This window comes from Chiloscyllium plagiosum, chromosome 5 (genome assembly GCF_004010195.1).
Source record: "Chiloscyllium plagiosum isolate BGI_BamShark_2017 chromosome 5, ASM401019v2, whole genome shotgun sequence".
NCBI classification, from domain to species: domain Eukaryota; kingdom Metazoa; phylum Chordata; class Chondrichthyes; order Orectolobiformes; family Hemiscylliidae; genus Chiloscyllium; species Chiloscyllium plagiosum.
The window spans coordinates 107,728,794-107,751,054 of NC_057714.1; the positions used below are offsets into that span (position 1 = coordinate 107,728,794).

General features: G+C 41.3%; 1 protein-coding gene across 1 annotated transcript in view; it reads left to right on the forward strand.

Moving 5' to 3' along the window:
* Positions 1-22,261, forward strand: part of kmt2ca (lysine (K)-specific methyltransferase 2Ca) — a 502,252-nt gene that overhangs the window by 359,823 nt on the left and 120,168 nt on the right. Inside the window, exons 21-26 of the mRNA XM_043691052.1 lie at positions 1,767-1,876; positions 2,073-2,141; positions 6,825-7,043; positions 12,435-12,569; positions 18,525-18,644; positions 20,343-20,476. Of these exons, the coding sequence (XP_043546987.1) occupies positions 1,767-1,876; positions 2,073-2,141; positions 6,825-7,043; positions 12,435-12,569; positions 18,525-18,644; positions 20,343-20,476 (787 nt within the window). The remainder of the gene's footprint in view (positions 1-1,766; positions 1,877-2,072; positions 2,142-6,824; positions 7,044-12,434; positions 12,570-18,524; positions 18,645-20,342; positions 20,477-22,261) is intronic.

Sequence of the window (22,261 nt, forward strand, 5' to 3'; positions counted from 1 at the left end):
CACCTTTTATCTCAGCCCACTTGGCACACCAGCCTCATTCCTGAAGAAGGGCTTGTGCCCGAAGCGTCGATTCTCCTGCTCCTCAGATGCTGCCTGGCCTGCTGTGATTTTCCAGCACCACACTTTTCAACTCTGGATGTATGAATAGGAAGGGTTTGGAGGGATATGGGCCGGGTGCTGGCAGGTGGGATTAGATTGGGTTGGGATATCTCGTCGACATGGATGGGTTGGACTGAATGGTCTGTTTCCATGCTGTACATCTCTATGATTCTCTGACTTTGGTAGAAAAAATAGGGAAGTTAGTTGTTTCTTGGAAGGTGAAAGTCCAGATGGGAATAAAGGGATCTCAGCATACAAATGCACCAATCACTGAAACTTGTATCATATATTTTGAGGTCATTTAAAAAAATAAAAGAAACACAAAGTTAGCCTTACTTCCTGCAGGGCTAGAATTAACAAGTAGGAATGTCATGTTCAAACATTGGTTAGACCACACTTTTCGTGCGGCAAAAGTGAGGAATGCGGATGCTGAAACCAGAGTTCAGATTAGAGTGGTGCTGGAAAAGCACAGCAGATCAGGCAGCATCCAAGGAGCAGGAAAATTGACATTTCTGGCAAAAGCCCATTCCTAACCACTTTTAGTCCGTTAAGTGCAGAGAAGATTTACAAGGATTATAACAGAAACAGTGATTATATATTTTTTATTATATATATATATGAAAGGATTTGACATACATCGGTCTCGTTTATGTTTAGGGTGGAGCAAATTACAAAAGCTGAGGTGTAAGTGCGACTTTATAGAATTCAGTGAAATTAGGAAAGGTTTTGATGGGATTAAGTTAAAAATCGCACAACACCAGGTTATAGTTCAACAGGTTTATTTGGGGGTACTAGATTTTGAAGCTAGATGCAGGTCCCCTCTTTAATTCACTAATGGGAAATGGTGGAAGCATGCAGTGAGAAGAAAGATGGACGTACAGGTTGGTCTGCTATAACACGCATTTCATTAACACACATTCACTATAGCGCGATTAACAAACTAAGGATACTGTTTCTAATGTGTGAACTTTTTAAAACGTGTTGGCAATAACATGATTACATCACGGTGACTCAGTGGTTAGCACTGCAGCCTCATACTGCCAGGGACCCAGGTTCGATTCCAGCCTCAAGCAACTGTCTATGTGAGACTGCACATTCTCGCCATATCTGCATGGGTTTCCTCCGGTGCACCAGTTTCCTCCATCGTGTTAGGTGCATTAGTCAGAGAGATGGGTCTGGGTGGGTTGCTCTTTGGAGGCTCAGTGTGGACTTGTTGGGCTGAAGGGTCTGTTTCCACACTGTAGGGAATCTAATCTAATCACCAACACTTCAAGCGCAGTTTCTAAAATGCGATTTTTCTGTAACACAGGGTTGCACAAGAACGCAACCATCGCATTTTAGAAGAACTACTGTAGGCTTGAGTGGAACATCAACAAAGATCATTGGAGAAATTGCGCTCTAAATCCTATATAACCGTGACAAGAGTTCAACTACTATTTCTGCTAGATAGTGATTTTTTTTTTGTTTGGTAGGAACGACCAGATAAGCAAACTAATGAGTCAAATTGTGGCAGAAATAGTGAATCAATTCTGAGGAGATGGCTTGTGTCCGTCTCTTGCTCTGTGCACCCCTTTGGATATTTACATATTGATGCATGGTGTACAATTTCAATATCTAATACAATGCTTATTTCAATGTAAAATTCGTAAATATATGTATTTTCCCAGGTGGATTCATGCTATATGCCAGAACCTGAACACAGAAGATGAAGTGGAAACTGCCGCAGATAATGGCTATGACTGTTTCACATGTAGGCAATATGCAATGACAACTCCAGGTAATAGCCAATTTGCTCAATCTATTTTTTTTAAAATAAGCCTTAAAATGGCAACCTGAAACTTGGATGAATTCAGTCTTTTTAAACAAAAACGTGGTTGTGTTTAACAGATATCTGGTGATTGCAGTTAACTTCAGCAGTTAAACTGTTTCAATTTTCAGGTATGCTAACAGGTTTCTAATTTCTTTCGCCTCAGCGACTACCTCAGAAGAGACGGAGTTATCTTTGGTATCACCTCAATTTATTGTAAAGACTAAAGAACCGGGTAAGTTGTCAGATTTGGACTCCAAATCTTTGATCTGTACTTTCCTTCCAATTTTGAAACTTCCTGTCAGGGCAGTGCTCGTCTGCTTCATTCAGTAGATATCAACGATACATAGTGCTTTGTCAAAACAGAATGCAGTGATGTGGGTGTTGGTTGGCACTTGGCAATGGCAGTGTTATGTCAAAGTTATCGTTCATTTTTAGTTGACATCAGCAAGAGCTGCCTTTTATATCGACCATCTTGGGTGGTTTATTTGTTCATAAGGTGTGGACTTAGCTGATTAGATTAGTACTTATTGTCGATTTAAGTTGCCTTCGAAAAAGTAGTGGTGACCTTCCTCCTCCTCCCGCTGCTGTCCATGTGCTGTGGTAGACACCTCCATGCCCTTAGGGAGGAAATTCCAGGATTTTGACCAAATGTCAGTGAAGAAATAACAATTTATTTCAAAGTCAGAATGGTGAGTGGTTTGGACAGGAACTTTACAGGAGGTGATGTTCCTGTGTATTTGCTGTTTCCTTCTGGATGGTAATAGTAGTGTATTTGTAAGGTGCTTTCTAAGGAACCTTGATAAATTTCTGCAGTCCATCTTGAGTGGTTCTCACAGCATTTACTGAGCGTCAGTGGTGGAGGGTGTGAATGTTTGTGAATATGGTGCCAGTTAGAGTCATAGAGATGTACAGCATGGAAACAGACCCTTCGATCCAACCCGTCAATGCCGACGAGATATCCCAACCCAATCTCGTCCCACCTGTCAGCACCTGGCCCATATCTCTCCAAACCCTTCCTATTCATATACCCATCCAAATGCCTCTTAAATGTTACAATTGTACCAGCTTCCGCCACATCCTCTGGCAGCTCATTCCATACACTTACCACCCTCTGTGTGAAAAGGTTGCCCCTTAGGTCTCTCTTATATCTTTCCCCTCTCACCCTAAACCTATGCCCTCCAGTTCTGGACTCCCACACCCCAGGAAAAAGACTTTGACTATTTATCCCATCCATGCCCCTCATAATTTTGTAAACCTCTATAAGGTCACCCCTCAGCCTCCGACGCTCCAGGGCAAACAGCCCCAGCCTGTTCAGCCTCTCCCTATAGCTCAAATCCTGCCACCCTGGCAACATCCTTGTAAACCTTTTCTGAACCCTTTAAAGATTCACAACATCTTTCCGATAGGAAGGAGACCAGAATTGACTGCAGTATTCCAACAGTGGCCTAACCAATGTCCTGTACAGCCGCAACATGACCTCCCAACTCCAGTACTCAGTACCCTGACCAATAAAAAAAGAGCATACCAAACGCCTTTTTCACTATCCTATCTACCTGCGACTCCACTTTCAAGGAGCTATGAACCTGCACTCGAAGGTATCTTTGTTCAGCAACACTCTCTAGGACCTTATAATTAGGTGTATAGGTCCTGCTAAGATTTGCTTTCCCAAAATGCAGCACCTTGCATTTATCTAAATTAAACTCCATCTGTCACTTTTCTGCCCATTGGCCCATCTGTTCAAGATCCTGTTGTAATCTGAGGTAACCTTCTCCGCTGTCCACTACACCTCCAATTTTGGTGTTATCTGCAAACTTATTAACTGCACCTCTTCTGCTCACATCCAAATCATTTATGTAAATGACAAAAAGTAAAGGTCCCAGCACCAATCGTTGTGGCACTCCACTGGTCACAGGCTCCAGTCTGAAAAACAACCCCCCACCACCACCCATTGTCTTCTCCCTTTCAGTCAGTTCTGTATCCAAATGGCTAGTTCTCCCTGTGTTCCATGAGATCTAACCTTGTTAATCAGTCTGCCTTGGGGAACCTTGTCAAACGCCTTACTGAAGTTCATACAGATCAAATCTACCACTCTGCCCTCATCAATCCTTTGTTACTTCTTCAAAACACTCAATGTAGTTTGTGAGACATGATTTCCCATGCACAAAGCCATGTTGACATGTACATCCTGTCCCTCAGGATTCCCTCCAACAACTTGCCCACCACTGCCGTCAGGCTCACTGGTTTGTCTTTACTACCCTTCTTAAAGAGTGGCACCACGTTAGCCAACCTCCAGTCTTTCGGCACCTCACCTGTGACTATCAATGATACAAATATCTCAGCAAAAGGCCCAGCAATCACTTCTCTAGCTTCCCACAGAGTCTTAGGGTACACCTGATCAGGTCCTGGGGTTTTATCCACCTTTATGCATTTCAAGACATCCAGCAATTCCTTCTCTGGAATATGGACGTTTTGCTAAGTGTCACCCTCTATTTCACTACTTTCTATATCTTCCATATCCTTTTCCACAGTAAATACTGATGCAAAATACTCGTTTAGTATCTCCCCCATTTTCTGCGGCTCCACACAAAGGCCGCCTTGCTGATCTTTGAGGGCCCGATTCTCTCCCTAGTTATGCTTTTGTCCTTAATATGTTTGTAAAAACCCTATGGATTCTCCTCAATTCTATTTGCCAAAGCTATTTCATGTCCCCTTTTTGCCCTCCTGATTTCCCTCTTAAGTATACCCCTACTGCCTTTGTACTTTTCTAAGGATTCACTCGATCTATCCTGTCTATCCCTTATATATGCTTCCCTTTTTCTTAACCAAACCCTCAATTTCTTTAGTCATCCAGCATTCCCCATACCTACCAGCCTTTCCTTTCACCCTGACAGGAATATACTTTCTCTGGATTCTCATTATCACATTTCTGAAGGCTTCCCATGTTCCAGCTGTTCCTTTGCCTGCGAACATCTGCACCCAATCAGCTTTTGAAAGTTCTTGCCTAAAACTGTCAAAATTGGCCTTTCCCCAGTTTAGAACTTCATCTTTTAGATCTGGTGTATCCTTTTCCATCACTATTTTAAATCTAATAGAATTATGGTCTCTGGCCCCAAAGTGCTCCCCCACTAACACCTCAGTCACCTGCCCTGCCTTATTTCCCAAGAGTAGGTCAAGTTTTGCACCTTCTCTAGTTGGTACATTCACATACTGAATCAGAAAATTGTCGAGTATACACTTAACAAATTCCTCTCCATCTAAACCCTTAACATTATGACAGTCCCGGTCTATGTTTGGAAAGTTAAAATCCCCTACCATAATCGCATTATTATTTTTACAGATAGCTGAGATCTCCTTTACAAGTTTGTTTCTCATTTCCCTCTGACTATTGGGAGGTCTATAATACAATCCCAATAAGGTGATCATCCCTTTCTTATTTCTTAATTCCACCCAAATAACTTCCCTGGATGTATTTCCAGGAATATCCTCCCTCAGCACAGCTGTAATGCTATCCATTATCAAAAACACCACTCCCCCTCCTCTCTTACCTCCCTTTCTGTCCTTCCTGTAGCATTTGTATCCTGAAACAATAAGCTGTCAGTCCTGCCCATCCCTGAGCCACGTTTCTGTAATTGCTATGTTATCCCAGTCCCATGTTCCTAACCATGCCCTGAGTGTGGTGTTGAAAAAGCACAGCAGGTCAGGCAGCATCTGAGAAATAGGAGAATTGACGTTTTGGGCTTAAGCCCTTCATTAGGAATGTGGTTGTGGGGGTGGGAGCCGCTGAGAGATAAATAGGAGGATGGTAGTGGGACTGGAGGGGAAATAGTTGAGAAGGTTATGTGTAGATGCAGCTGGGGGATGATCGTGATAGGTCGGAGGGGTGGAAGGAAGATGGACAGGTTGGACAGTTCAAGAGGGCGGTGGTGGAGGCCCAGGACTTGCATGTCCTTGACGGAGTGGAGGGTTCACATTAACTGTCCTTGTATGGTAGAATATCCCAATATTAACATCCTGGTCTTACCCCTGGCCCTCCTACTTCCCCTCCCACTCCTCCAAAGATATGCAAGACCTGGGCCGCCACCATCATCAAATCCAAACCACCTGCCACCTGGAAGAAGAAAGCCTTGGAACCCTCCAACCACACACATCAACATCGATCTCACTGTCGGAGCGCACGGCCCTTCCCCTCCCACCACATTCCTAATGAAGTGCTTAAGCCCAAAATGCCGATTCTCCTGCTCCTTGGATGCCGGCTGGCCTGCTGTGCTTTTTCAGTGCCACACTTTTTGACCCTGATCTCCAGCATCTACAGTCCTTACCTTCTCCATGGTATAATTCCAGCCCTTTTCTTCCCTTGTTCCGTCCCTTCCCTTTTTCCGCCCCTTGCCTTTTTCCGCTCTATCCCTCACCACTCCCCACTTCCCATTGACTACAGTTTTGCTGAGTCTCCTTGATGCCACGTTTAGTCAAATGTAGCCTTGATATCAAGGGCAATCACACACACTTCCCCTCTAGAATTCGGTTCTTTTGTCTGTATTTGAACCGCGGTTGTAACGAAATGAGGAACTGAGTGGCTATGTGGGTAGGACCTCAGTGAGCATGTTATTGCTGAGCAAGTGCTGATTGATAACACTGTGAATGCTTTCTTTCATTATTATACTAATGACTGAGAGTCTACTGATGGTAATTAGCTAGTTTGGATTTGTCCTGCATTTTCTGTACAAGCACATAACATTTTCACATAGATACCATTGTGTAGCTCCTGGAGCAGATGGGTTAAGGGTGTGACAGGTTCCAGAGCGCAGGTTTTCAGTACAGTTGCCAGGATGTTGTCAGGGCCCACAGCCTTGGCAGTATCCATTGCTACTAACCATTTCTTGAATTAAACTGACTAAAGACTGGTTCTTCGAAACAGAACTGACAAGGACATATACACGGGATGGTGTCTGTCTGACTGAAACTGGTATGTCACAGCTCCAAAGTCTCAGTGTTGCTCCACCACGTCGAAAGCGACCCAAGCCAAAGTTGAAGTTAAAAATCATCAACCAGAACAGTGTTGCTGTTTTGCAAACTCCACCTGATCCTCAGTCTGAACAATCTAGAGATATGGATGGAGATCTGGATGAAAGCAGAGGTACAATTTTATGTTTGATCCCCTTAATAATCATGGAAAAGGATTTGTTGGCTCAATATTGTATGCACTATGTATGCTTGTCTAAATAAGATAACTCAGTGGAGAAAATGCTTTAAAACATTTGTGGTAATACCATATGTGTGTTAAGTAATAAATTATCTGACAAGTGTCTTGAAATCTCACTTGTGCTTTATTGCACCATCATGACTTTAGCTCTTCCACTTCTGTGTATAATTATTGAATCCTCATTGCAGAAACTTCAATCAAGGAAAATTACCATTTGTCGTCTCTTTTTGTTGGTAGCAGCCTAATTGATGCTGCATTTTATTATGTTTCATAAGCATTCAAGTAATACATTTAAGAGAAGGACTGAATAAGCGAACAAGAAATGTTATTCCACTCTTAGCCACTCCCAACATAGATTTGGCTAATGTTTGTTCTGTCACTCAGGTCCTCAGCTGGGATGCCTATGCCTTCTCGGAATAAGAGCTTTTGTCTAATACTTCACACAGAATCAGATTGCTCAATTTCAGTAACATTTAATTGCTTTTTTTTTGTTTGCTACGTTTGTCCTCAAGATTTGTTTTCCTACGCAAGCTATCTTCTCCATGTTTGAAATTACATTTTGCTTCTCTTGCTCCCTTCTTCCGCATGCTCCTCTCTCCGACTTTTTCTGTCACCCTGCAAATAAGTATGTGGCTTCTTTAGGTGAGATTTCAGATTTTAATGTGGATCAGAACTGTGGCAGACTGACCTCAATTTGAGCACAGCAATGAATGAAAAATAAATTCCCAAGCACACTGGTCTCACTGTATCCAGAGAAAGTTCCCAATGAATGTGAATTATCCTGAAAATGGGGTGCATTTGAGAGTTGATATAAGTCATTGAACTCTATGGTTTAATTTCTGATGAATGGACTCATTCTACTTTATCCAATAATTTGGACACTTTATTATTCTTAAGTAAGATGTTTAGAGTCATAGAGATGTACAGCATGGAAACAGACCCTTCGGTCCAACCCGTCCATACCGACCAGATATCCCAACCCAATCTAACCCCACCTGCCAGCACCCGGCCCATATCCCTCCAAACCCTTTCCTATTCATATATCCATTCAAATGCCTCTTAAATGTTGCAATTGTACCAGCCTCCACCACCTCTTCTGGCAGCTCATTCCATACACGTACCACCCTGTGTGAAAAAGTTGCCCCTTAGGTCTCTTTTATATCTTTCCCCTCTGACCCTAAACCTATGCCCTCTAGTTCTGGACTCCCCAACCCCAGGGAAAAGGCTTTGCTTATTTACCCTATCCATGCCCCTCATAATTTTGTAAACCTCTATAAGGTCACCCCTCAGCCTCCAATTCTCTAGGGACAACAGCCCCAGCCTGTTCAGCTTCTCCTTATAGCTCAAATCCTCCAACCCTGGCAACATCCTTGTAAATCTTTTCTGAACCCTTTCAAGTTTCACAACACCTTTCCGATAGGAAAGAGACCAAAATTGCACGCAATATTCCAACAGTGGCCTAACCAATGTCCTGTACAGCCGCAACATGACCTCCTAACTCCTGTGCTCAATACTCTGACCAATAAAGGAAAACATACCAAAAGCCGCCTTCACTATCCTATCTACGTGCGACTTCACTTTCAAGGAGCTATGAACATTGAAAGGGGCGGCACGATAGCACAGTGGTTAGCACTGCTGCCTCACAGCGCTAGAGACCCGAGTTCAATTCCCGCCTCGGGCAACTGTCTGTGTGGAGTTTGCACATTCTCCCCGTGTCTGCATGGGTTTCCTCTGGGTACTCCGGTTTCCTCCCGCAGTCTAAAAATGTGCAGGTTAGGTGAATTGGCCATGCTAAATTGTCTGTAGTGTTTGGTGAAGCGGTAAATGTAGGGGAATGGGTATGGGTGGGTTGCCCTTCGGAGAGTCGGTGTGGATTTGTTGGGCCGAAGGGCCTGTTTCCACACTGTAAGTAATCTAATCTAATCTAACCTGCGCGCCAAGGTCTCTTTGTTCAGCAACACTCCCCAGGACCTTACCATTAAGTGTATAAGTCCTGCTAAGATTTGCTTTCCCAAAATGCAGCATCTTGCATTTATCTGAATTAAACTCCATCTGCCACTTCTCAGCCCATTGGCCCATCTGGTCAAGATCCTGTTGTAATCTGAGGTAACCCTCTTCGCTGTCCATTACACCTGCCAACTTACTAACTGTACCTGTTTTCTTTGCAACAGAGCCTTTTTCGTGTGCATTAATTTGGGTTTCTGTTGTGCCAACAACTGCAGCTTCATAAACTCATTGGCCATTTAAATTCAATCCTGCTTCATCCAGTTTTCTCTTACTTTTTTGTTAGCCAGTATTTTGTCCACTGCTGTTTTACTTCCAGTTTTTGCAATTTTTACTATTTCACGTTGCATCCTTGTTTATTTTTAATGTCCAATAGAAAACTGTAGATATTCTAATTTAAATCTGCCGTCTACTTAAATTTATCAATACGGAATGGACTGCTAGTGCAGTCGATAGGCCACTGCCAATAAAAGTAGCTGATGTAATCCATCTCCACATGTACAGATACATCTAAAGCACAACTCAAACACATTCAGAAACAGTTCCTTCTGGGCAGAACATTGTGCTTCGCTGCCAAAACAGCCAATCTCATGATCAAGGAGAAAAGGATTTCCATGTTCTTTTATAATAATAGACAATACAAACATTATAATTCAGAGAAGTAAAGTTTCACTCAGTAGGAACCTTCCCAATCTTGAAGACAGGCGAATGTGAACAGGCTTATTTAAGCCAGTCTCTCAGTTATCCGTTGTAAGTGCATTGCACATTCTATGTGTTGTTGGACTTGGGACTAATGTATACTGTTCTTCTGAAAAACTTTGGTTTAAAGCAAATCTGAATTAAATTAAGAGTTGGACACCATCACATTGCAAAGCTGTGTTTCTGCATGTGCGTTACTACATCTGTCAGTAGCGTTGCCCAAAACACAGCCTTTTAAAGTTGAATTTCACCTGAACACTGCTTGTACCCTGAACTTCAATATCGACACTTTGAAGCTTAAGTAAATCTATTCTTCCATCGTGTGTAAGTTTTAGAGTTAGAACTATAATGATGGATAAACCATAATCAATTTAAATGCAATTAATTTGGCTAAATAAAATTAGGTCCATGCAAATTGGATCCAATTTGTTGTGAATTTTTAACTAGTAAATTAGTTTTGTGATTCTCAGTGCAGTTATCAAACTATTAAAATCAAGATTTGGTCCAAACATGACCATAATTTCTAAAATCAGTACAGTATGAAGTTGAAAAGCAGCAATATCTTGGTATCGTCTGGAGGGAGCTATTTTCACATATTCCTTGTGTTTCTCGGTCACTTGCACAAATCCTTATCCTGTAAGAACAAAATTACTTGCAAGATAACTGTATATCTATATTGATGTGAATAATTTCTACAGTGTGGTTTTAAACATATTCAACTGGTTTGAAATCTTAATTAGTAAATAGGCTAAACAATGACATAAAAGGTGAAAGTTCATTTTTTTAAAAATCTAAACTTCTCTCCATTCTCTCTTGTAGTTCAAACTTCACTTCAAAATTTATACCTATATCCCAAGAATATCCCCTACTCTAAAAGCAAGTCTAGACTGACAGGTCAAGTAATACTAAGTCAAAGTCAAATCTTCTGTAAGGTAAACATAGATTATGTAGCACTGTTGCAAAGAAGAGCAGGTTAATGTTGACTGGTACCCTGGTCAATAGTTACATCTCAACAAACATTCCCAAAATAGATTATCTAGTCGTTAGCACATTGTTGACTTTGAGACCTTATTCTTTGCAAAGTTCCATCTGCCTTTAACAGTCATGCAATCATGTTTCTTCCACATAAACCACACGTAGACAAAATAATTCAACAAATTTGAATAATGCAACACTTTCAAACGTCAGAAATTTCAGGCTGTCTACAGGCAAAGAATTCAAGCATCCTGTCCCTTCTTCCATTACTCTTTTTACACCTCCACCCTCCTCCTCCCACCTTTTCTCCCAAATTAGTCATTTGGATAAGGACGAATTTGCGCTTTACATCAACTGGAATATCAAATTTCAGCCAGGTATATCTTTTTAACCAAAGATCAAGCTGGGGGCATGGAAGCATCCCATCAGTGCTATTTAAGACAGACTCAAATTCCAAGAAGTTAAACTGATTGTGAACTATCTCGCAGCCAAAATAGTGTTTAAGGAGTTGAGGGCTAATAGATGAAGTGTACTCTGTTTATTCTGACCTTTGCCCCTATTCTCAGTGACTTCCGTTTGTCTCCAAATCCCCTACCACTCAAAATTTAACATTTCTACCCTCATGTTTAACCAGTTCATGCCCTCATCTATCATTCTTCCTCACTCCACACTTTCCTCCAACTACCTGTGCACTTCAACCTTTCTCCCCATCCTTAAACTCTTTGTTCTTCTCATTTGGTTCAGTGGGTTTGCTAGGAAAGATTTTTTTGATGGACTGTTCACAAATTCCAAACCTGTTCAACAGAAATAAGTTTATAATTTCAATAAACACAATACACCAGAGGAATCTCCCTTATTTGGCTTAGCATCTCTGTGCTGGTGCTTGCGATAAAGAAAGATTAAAGACAGCAATGGTAAAAGTTATTGCCTGTCTGCTGCCACCATACTAGTCCAGGTAATCAATGCCACTGATGTTAACGGTTTACAACTAGAGCGGGAAATTGGCATCCACTGTGCTGACCTTGTGCTTTCGTTGCTGTAATTTTTGCACTCCCGGCCCTATACACTACCTTGCTTCACTTGCTCCCCACTGGGCGTTTGGCTTGGCTCACCACTCCTTGTCTCTCCAATGCCTTGCTTGGTTATGTAAAACTACAATAGTGAACTATGATATTTGGCTGGCAGTGTAAGATCTCTCAACTTTTAAGACTGTACATCAGAGAAACATTTGAAAAATAATGCATTTTATTGGTTTTGCTGTTGTTAAAATAGTTTTGAATTGCTCAGTGATATGGATGGTCCTCATCCTTGATGCAGGCAGCAATCTGGCGATTCTGGCAGTGCCCTCACTTTTGAGTGACTGGGTTGTGAGTGAACCCTCTGCAGTTATGGTCACCACAAATGTAATCTGAAAATTAACCTGGTTTATGCAGAGCAGAGATTTCTTAGGCACACTATTGCAGGTGGTTTTCTTCCATGAGGTGACTAATTTGTGCTTGTATCTAGAGTTTCAACACAAGTCGACAAATGAACACTGTTTTGGGCTTAGTTAACTGAACATCTCTGAATGTATTTTCAACACAGTTTAATGCTATGTTGTGTGAAAATGTTCTACCTTCAGTTAACCCTTCAATCTTAAATTTACAGCAGCTGACCTAATGGACTGTGACGCAAAGTCTGATACACTTACTAGTCCAGAGCGGGAACCGGCAGATGATGACTGTAAGGGAGCTGAGGGGTCTGACAGCCTAAAGAAGAGAAAAAGGAAACCATACAGACCTGGTAAACAATCTGATTAAAGCAGACATAATTCACCAGGCTCTGAAGTAAAACTAGATTAAAGACTATTTTCTGTGCATTGGGAGCAACATGAGTTGAGACCCATGATCATATTTTTAATAAATATTTGATGTAGAATGATAATGGAAATGTTTAAAATTGAGTACAGACAAAGTGCTTTTGTAACATCTTAAAATAGTTGTCAGACACTGGAAAATAATGAATCACCCTCTGTTTTAATTGATGTGTAAAAGCAACTCAGTAAGTGCCAGACAGCAGTGAAATCTGTTGGTGGTTTGCAGCAGTTCCTCTTACTCATTTTCTTTCTAGCTGCCTCCCACTCCTTTGTCATTTATAGTACCCAACTTTTATTTCAAGTTCATTTGATATCTCCTTTCTGTACTTGTATCTGTAATTTTCTGAAGATAATAGAACCCACAGCTACCTGTGAGTCAGAAAATGTTTTATTCAGGTCCCACTCCAGATCCTTGATCACAAAGGTCCATTGCCACACTACGGGTTCATTGAACTAGCTGAGCAAAAACATGTTTAACAGATGTCCACCTGAGTAATATACAAGATGTAGAGGATGCTATCACTATTTCGGAGAAGAGCTAAGATATTATTCTGACCAATATTTATCTCTCCGTCAACATTACAAAAATAGATTATCTGTCATTACCTTCGTGCTTTTGGTAGAATTTAATCACATGGTGCAAGGTTAGGGAAATAAAATGTCATGCAAAAGTAATGGAATTGGTCGAATGATTTCTGTGCTATACTTTTTTTAAAAAAAGTAACTTGGAAGGCTGAAAATTACGTGAATTTTAACTAAAGGTGACGAGAATATCAAAGGATTTGTTTTTTTTGTTTTGGTTGGGATGTGAACAACACCAGCAAGTATTGGCTTTTGTTGTCCATCCCTAAATGCCACTGAGAAAGCTCTTTTTTTTTGAACTGCTAATGTAGATGTACTCCATGTTGTTAGGAAGGATGTTGTAAGACTCAGTGTCCGTGAAGGAGCAGCAACCTGATTCTGAGTTTGATGATGAGTCATTGGACTTGAAACTCTGCTTTCTTCCCACAGATGCTGCCAGAGCTGTTGAGTTTCATCAGCAGTTTCTGTTTTTATTTCTGAGTCAAGATGGTTTGGTTTGGAATGGAGCTTGCAGGTGGTGGTGTTCCCATGCATCTGCTGCCCTTGACCTTCTACATGATAATGTCATGGGTTTAGATGTACCTACCAAAGGAGCCTTGATGTGGCTGCAGTGCACCTTTAATATTCTGCAGTTTGCTGCGACAGTGGGAGTCAATACATATTAGATCAAGTGAGCTGCTTTGTTGTGAATGGCATTTTGTTAGATAAGTGTTGTTGTAGCTTCAGCTATCCAGGCAAGTGGAGCCTGACTTGTGCACTGAATAGATTTTGGGTGGTCAAGAGTGAGTTCATCTCCCCAGACTTCAGTTTCTGACCTGCTTCACATTTAGTTTGGTACTACCTGAGGAAACTCCTACTGTGGTATCCTTGGACTTCGCTGATTGACTTCCAACCATCATGACCTTCTTCCTTTGTGCTAGGTATGATTCCAACTAGTGAAGAATTTTCATCCTTATTACCATTGGCTTCAGCTTTGGTATATACTTGGTGAAATCTTGCCTTGATGTCAAACACTGTCACGTTCACTCACTACTTGCGTTCAGCTCTAGTATTTTCCTGTTTTGACTAAGCTTGTGATTAAGTCAGAAGCTGATTGTTCTTTGTGAAATCTAAACAGCAGATCAGTGAGCATGTTATTGCTGTGCAAGTATCATGTAACATCAGTATCAACTGATCCACAGGCTGATTGGCACGATTGGATTTTGTCTCTCTTTTTCGTGAATGAGATCTACCTAGACAATTTTCCACGTTGGTTGTGTGCCATTGTTGTTGCTGTGCTGGAATGGCTTGGCGAGGCATGTGGCTAGTTCTGATCATGAGTCTGAAATACGATTGGGATATTGTCAGGTTCAATTTGCTGAGTTCAGTATGATACTCCTCAATTGGTTGAAGCTTTTACAGATGTTGCAAAAGGATCAGCAAATTATATTGGAAAAAACAAAAGGTGGAATTATATTTTGTTATGCATAAATTGACAATTGTTGTGAAGTGCTTTGGACATCCAGAGGTAGGGAGAGAGGCTGTATACATGCAAATCTTTCATTCTTTCTTCATAATATTATTTGCTAAATCTTTTGCAATGTATTGCCCTCCAGATTCTCTTCTATCTTTCCCCCAGTTTGTTTTCTTCTCAATTGGTTCTTATTTTCAAGTTACTGTTGTCATACTAAACTTGCATTCATTTGACTTGGAGGTGCAATTATGTTTAAATTGCTAAGCACCACAAAACAAGTATATTGCTAATGTGATAATAATCCTCAATTAACTATTTTCTCTTGAGAGCTACTTCTGGAGTGGTTTAGTGTACTGGGGCATCAATACACAAGACTGCAAAATAATGAGATGTATTTTTACAATCTCATACTACCATTGGGAGGTGCTAAATTGAGATGATTAACATTCCCACAGAGTATTGAATAATTAGAAGATTAAGTACTGGGTGACATTGAATATGTTAGCAAAAGCATCATTTGTAGATGGCTGGGAGATCAAGTTTCCTTTCAACTATGGTTATACTATAAGGTCTCATGTAAGTGAGAAAAGGGGACAATGTTGCAATAAGAATTAGTCCTGTTTCGTTAATGTTTTTATTAATTATGTTATTTTCATATTATGAATTTTAGGACAAAGTATTCTTCCCAATCTATTAAGTATCATTTAAATCTTCTGTGCTCTTCTTTGATAAAATCACACATCACTGGGTTATAGTCCAACAGGTTTATTTGAAACCACAAGCTTTCGCAGCCCCCGCTCCCTCTAGTTGCCTGAGGAAGGAGCTGGGGTGGGGGGGGGGGGGCTTCGAAAGTTTGCGGTTTCCAATAATCCTGTTGGACTATAACCCAGTGTTGTGAGAGTTTTGGCTTTATTTGCCCCAGTCCAACACCAGCACCTCCACTACTTTGGTAAGGCAGTGAGGTGAGGAGAAGAGAACTTTTTGTCTGCATTATTCGCAATCTTCCCTTTATTGAAACCCCCATAACATACAATTCAAAATCACATTTTGTGAAGCTGTGCTGACCTGTGTGCCACTAAATCAATTTAAAGATCCTTATTCCTCATTTTCAATGCCTCCTTCCTTGTCTGAACAACATTCTCTGACAACACTGCTTACTCCCACCTGTCATTCTGTTTTACCTGCAGGCGCATTGTCTGCATCCTCTGGAATTCTGTCCCTCCACCTTTCTTCTTGCCTTGTTAAAGCCTCTTAAAAAACATATATATGATCAAATGTTGGTGTTGCCACGTTTTTCCATTCCTTATGGCACATGGGTGTATCAACTATTCCCAATTATGTACATTTACCAGTTTTCGTTATTGGCAAACAGTAAATACAAGTGTACAATAACTATCCTTGTAGTTCAGCAAACTTATCTGTTGAGTAACTAAGCCATAAAGACTACATTCAGGTTTTTTTTAAACCTGATCTTGGATGCTACAATGATTAAATCACATTTGTACTGACCGTTGTTAAAAATGAATTAGTGCATGTTCGAGAACTCAGCTCAGTAATACTTTTTGCAACTAAAGAACCTGTCATGTTTTATTTTTAGTATCCTGTGCTACAAATGGGAATTTGAGTGAGATAACCAGTGTGTGTTCTCTTTATGTGAAATATACATGGACAAAATTTCAGCTCCTTCAGGAACAAATGGAGAAAATTTATCAAAGAAAATAATATTCTGGACAGAAGGAATAATTGATTTGAGATATTCTGATTAAACCCCAGTATATGAGTTAATACCTTCAGTTTTAAGTGGTGGTCTGAATACTGAACATTACTAATACCAAGAAGTATGAGACCACCATCCAGGATTTGGTCTTGTGTTGTCTCACGGTATCTGCCAAGGTTTAAAATTTCCCAACCATGAAAATTAATTTTGCCAGCCTCCTTCTAATCATACCAAGTTCATCCCATACATCAGTTTAAGAATTGACTTTTGATTCCAGCCACATTGATTAAAAATACTCTGATTAACAAATTCCTCTTTTTTTTTTGTTTTCTCACTCAACCTCCATGAGTCAGGCATTACAGCACAGAAGGAAGCCTCTTGGCTTTAAAAATCATGCCCTTTGATGCGTTATAGACTCCAGATTTTAAATTGTATTCTCAATTCCATAATTGTGATGGCTCCTTAAGTCATGGCATCTTGTTGTTTGTAATACTGTTTAATTCTTCTACCGTTTTTCAAAAGTTTCTGAAAACCTATGTCTTCGACCTGACCTTTAGTCTTCCTTCTTAACTGTTCTCCCCACTACTCCTGTGTAAATTTCTTCCATTCACTCCCTAGCCTCTTGTGAAGTACCTGGAGATGCTGCATTGTTTCAGAAAGAATTGAATGAAGTTTTAGCCTAGGAGAGTAGGTGGCAAAGTGAGCTCTGTCATATGTAAAAATCTAATTCATCAGCTAACAATTAACTTGGACAGTCAATGTGCTATAGCTGAGAGATATGGACAGGCAAAACAAGTGGGCAGAAAGTTGACAGATAGTATGTAATATGGGGAAATTAACGGTTATGCATTTCCATTTTGACAAGATGAATAGAGGACATGAACATTGTTTAAATGGGAAAGAGTACAATGGGAAAGCTACAATGCAGTGGGATTTGTGAGACCTCGCCCATGAATCACAAAAGGTTTGCCTATGAATTCAGTGGGTAATACAAAAAGGAAAATGGAATGTTGGCCTTTATTTCAAAGGGTGAGGAGTATAAAAGTGGGGAGGTTTTGCTAAAACTATACAAGACTCTAGTCAGACTAGAAAACTGTACACACTTTTGGGCCCATTATCTAAGGAATGATGTACTGGCATTGGATGCAATGACAGTTCATTAAGCTGATACCAGATATGGATAGAGTTGAAAAGTGTGGCGGTGGAAAAAGCACAGCAGGTCAGGCAGTATCTGAGGAGCAGGAAAATGGATGTGGAAAGGCAGCGGCTTCTGCAGAAGTGATGTCATTGTTTGCAGCGGTGGTAGCAATTGTAGCAGCCGGGTGGATTATGACATCCAACTGGCTCTGAAAAGAGGGCCGAGGAAAAGGGACAGGAGTGGTTGAGGATTCCTGGGTTTGGAGAAAACTGAGAAAGAGTTTGGCATTCTTACGTTTCTTACTTTTTCTCCAGCTTATCAGATAGTATCAGTTGGGGGTGTGGATCCTTCTGAAGATGAAGAACAACAGAGGTCCTTTGTAAGTCAGAGAATGAGACCCTGAGCTGGGGCAGTGCTGACTGTAGGTAACACATGGCTGCGAGCATGGAGCTGAGGATCCATAGGGAGAAACATATCTGGCGACTTTGGAGGTAGCAGTTGTCCCGGTCAGGTCCAAATTGCGATGGTCTGAATGTAGCCTAAAGTTCATGGGGGATAAGTCGGTTGTGTAGGCAGGTGCTGAGGAAGGGAACATGGCTGCAGTAGTGGGACTGCTTCAGGATGTAGTTGAAGAGTTTCAGGGCAGAGGAGATGACCTGAGGGGTGCGATGGGAGAGAGACTCACTGAGTCCTCACATTCTACAAGATATGGGTACACTATCTTCTGAGGATAAGTTGAGTGGGTTGGGCTAATGAATTTAGAAGACATACAGAAACATATAAAATCCTGAGGAGACTTGACGGTTAATGCAGAGAGGTTACTTCCACTTGTGGGAGAGTCTAGAACCAGAGGGTCCTACTTCAGCTTCTATGTCTTATGATTTTAATTACATTCTGCAGGTATACATTTCAAGAATCCCATCTTGATACAGCTTTTAGTATGGCTCTGAACTAAAAATAATTGGTATATTTACTACTTGTCTCACTTTTAGGAATTGGAGGGTTTATGGTACGTCAGAGGAACCGGACAGGACAGAACAAGTCAAAGCGTTCACTGTCGAGGAAGAACTCCACTGGTTCAGTCTCTGAAATGATAACTGGGAAGGAGGATGGTAAGTGATCTGTAAAGTATGCAGGAAGTTGTTTGAAGCAAATTTCCTATCATAGAGAAAAATAAATACAGATACTTAGAATCCTGTGAATTAATGTTCTTGGGAAGCCTATCCTGTAGGTTTGGCAGCATCTGTGGAGAAAGAAACTGAGTTAACACTCATTGTTGACTTCATCAAAAGTCATTAATCTGAAACATTAACTCTTTCTCCACAGTTATATCCTGATCTCCTGAGCGTTTCTAGTATTGTCAGTTTTTATTTCAGATTTCCAGTATTCACACAGTATTTTGCTTTTGCACTGTGTTTAAAAAGGGGAAATAACTCGACTGCTCATGAGTACTAGACAACCTGGGCATCCAGCATATTTCTTGGTAGGTACAAATGAGGCTCATTTTGAAGCTTGCGCCATTTAATGCACAAAACACCTCTATCAGAAATTGAGAAAAATGGTGCTGTCCTGAAAATGTATATCAAATTTCTCAAATCATCTATCATTCATCTAAAGAGGGAACTTGTATTCTGCATACTAAATGATCATACGTACCCAGTTAACGTTCTTAACTGAATTATGTTTAGCAGAGGAAAGCACTCAAATACGTATCATGGTATGATATTATTAGCAGTCGGTTCAGTGTTAAACCTCTGATGTTAGTTAAAACCACAGGACCTCTGAGTCACACAGAATGAGTACATTTTGTATTCACAAATGACCTCCCCTACATCATAAGGTCAGAAGTAGTTATGTTCGCTTATCATTGCACAATATTCAGAAGTATATTGAAGCAATCCATGTTCAAATGCAACAAGATCTAGACAATCTCCAGACTTAGGCTGATGAGAGACAAGTTACATTTGCACCACACAAATGTCAGGCAATGACCATCTCAATAAGAGACTATCTAACCACCTTGACATTCGATGGTGTCACCATTACTGAATCCACCACTATTAACATCCTGCAGGCTATTATTGACCAGAAACTCAACTGGACTCGTCATGTAAATGGAGTGGCTACAGAAGCATGTCAGAGTCTAGGAATACTGCATTAAGTAACTCTCCTCCTAACTCCCCAAAGCCTGTCCACTATCTACAGGGTACAAGTCACGAGTGTGATGGAACACTTCCCCATTTGCCTGGATAGGTACAGTTCCAACAATACTAAAGGTGTGACACCTGCTTGATTGGCACCACATCCACAAGCAACCATTTCCTCCATCACTGATGCTCAGTAGCAGTAGTGTACACTATCTCAAAGATATATTTCAGAAAGTCACCAAGATCCTTAGCAGTTTCCAAACCCATGACCACTTCCATCTAGAAGGGCAAAGGCAGTAGAAACTTGGGAATGTCACCATCTGCAAGTTTCCCTCCAAGCCACTTCACCATTCCCACTTGGAAATGTATTGCTGTTTCCTCACTGTCCCTGGGTCAAAATCGTGGAATTATTTTCCTAAGGGCATTGTGGGTCAACCTAGAGCATGTAGACTTCAGTGGTTCAAGAAGGCAACTCACCATAACCTTCTCAAAGGCATCTAGTAATGGCTAGTAAATGCTGGTCTAGCTAGCGACGTCCATTTCCCATAAATGAGAAAAGAGTAGCTGTTCTTGAGCTGAGACTTTATCTTGCCATACACTTCAACACTGGACTATGCAAAATTAATTTCAGCCGTAAACAATCAAGTTCTTTTTCCTGTGCAGTAGGTTGGGTGGACCAACTGTCAGAGCTACCTGGTGATGAGGCAGCTGTTGCCCCTGAGCTTGTGGAGAAAATGAAAAAGCGATATCGGAAGAAAAAGAACAAATTGGAAGAGATTTTTCCAGCATATCTGCAGGTATATTTACTTGACAAATGTGTCTTATCATTTGCTCCTGTGTATTTCAAAGCAAGATCTTTAATATGCTCTGAAGAAGTGAACATCACTACGTACTCATCACAATTTCATTTGTCTAATTGGCTGCAAAGTTAGAACATAGAATAGTACAGCACAGAACAGGCCCTACAGCCCACGATGTTGTGCCGACCACTGATCCTCATGTATGCACCCACAAATTTCTGTCACCATATGCATGTCCAGGAGTCTCTTAAGTGTCCCCAATGACCCTGCCTCCACAACTGCTGCTGGCAACGCATTCCATGATCTCTCAACTCTCTGTGTAAAGAACCCGCCTCTGACATCCCCTCTATAATTTCCTCCAACCAGCTTAAAACTATGACCCCTCGTGTTAGTCATTTCTGCCCTGGGAAATAGTCTCTGGCTATCAACTCTATCTATGCCTCTCATTATCTTGTATACCTCAATTAGGTCCCCTCTCCTCCTCCTCCTCCTCTCCAATGAAAAAAGTCCGAGCTCAATCAACCTCTCCTCATAAGATAAGCCCTCCAGTCCAGGCAGCATCCTGGTAAACCTCCTCTGAACCCGCTCCGAAGCATCCATATCTTTCTTATAATAGGGCGACCAGAACTGGATGCAGTATTCCAAGTGCGGTCTAACCAAAGTTATATAGAGCTACAACAAGATCTCACGACTCTTAAACTCAATCCCCCTGTTAATGAAAGCCAAAACACCATATGCTTTCTTAGCAACTCTGTCCACTTGGGTGGCCATTTTAAGGGATCTATGTACCTGCACACCAAGATCCCTCTGTTCCTCCACACTGCCAAGGAATCCTATCCTTAATCCTATACTCAGCTTTCAAATTCGACATTCCAAAATGCATCACCTCGCATTTATCCAGGTTGAACTCCATGTGCCACCTCTCAGCCCATCTCTGCATCCTGTCAATGTCCCGCTGCAGCCTACAACAGCCCTCTATACTGTCAACGACACCTCCAACCTTTGTGTCGTCTGCAAACTTGCTGACCCATCGTTCAATCCCCTCATCCAAGTCATTAATAAAAATTACAAACAATAGAGGCCCAAGGACAGAGCCCAGTCAAACATCACTCACCACAGATTTCCAGGCAGAATATTTTCCTTCCACTACCACTCGCTGTCTTCTGTTGGCCAGCCAATTCTGTATCCAGACAGCTATGTTCCCCTGAATCCCATTCCTCTTGACCTTCTGAATGAGCCTACCATGGGGAACATATCAAATGCCTTGCTGAAGTCCATATACACCACATCCACAGTTCGACCCTCATCAACTTTTCTAGTCACATCCTCAAAGAACACTATAAGTTTTGTGAGGCATGACCTTCCCCTCACAAAGCCGCGTTGACTGCATTTAACCAAGCCATGCTCTTCCAGATGGTCATAAATTCTATCCCTCAGAATCCTTTCTAACACCTTGCAGACGACAGACGTGAGACTTACTGGTCTGTAATTGCCGGGGATTTCCCTATTTCCTTTCTTGAAGAGAGGAATTACATTTGCGCCTCTCCAGTCCTCAGGTACGACTCCAGTGGAGAGCGAGGATGAAAAGACATTTGCAAGTGGCGAAGCAATTGCGTTTCTCGTTTCCCAAAGCAGCCGAGGACAAATCTGGTCCGGGCCTGGCGACTTGTCAATCTTAATGTTTGACAAAATTTTCAGCACATCAGCTTCCTCTATCTCTATCCATTTCAGCATGCACATCTGCTCTTCAAAGGTTTCATTCACTACAAAGTTCGTTTCTTT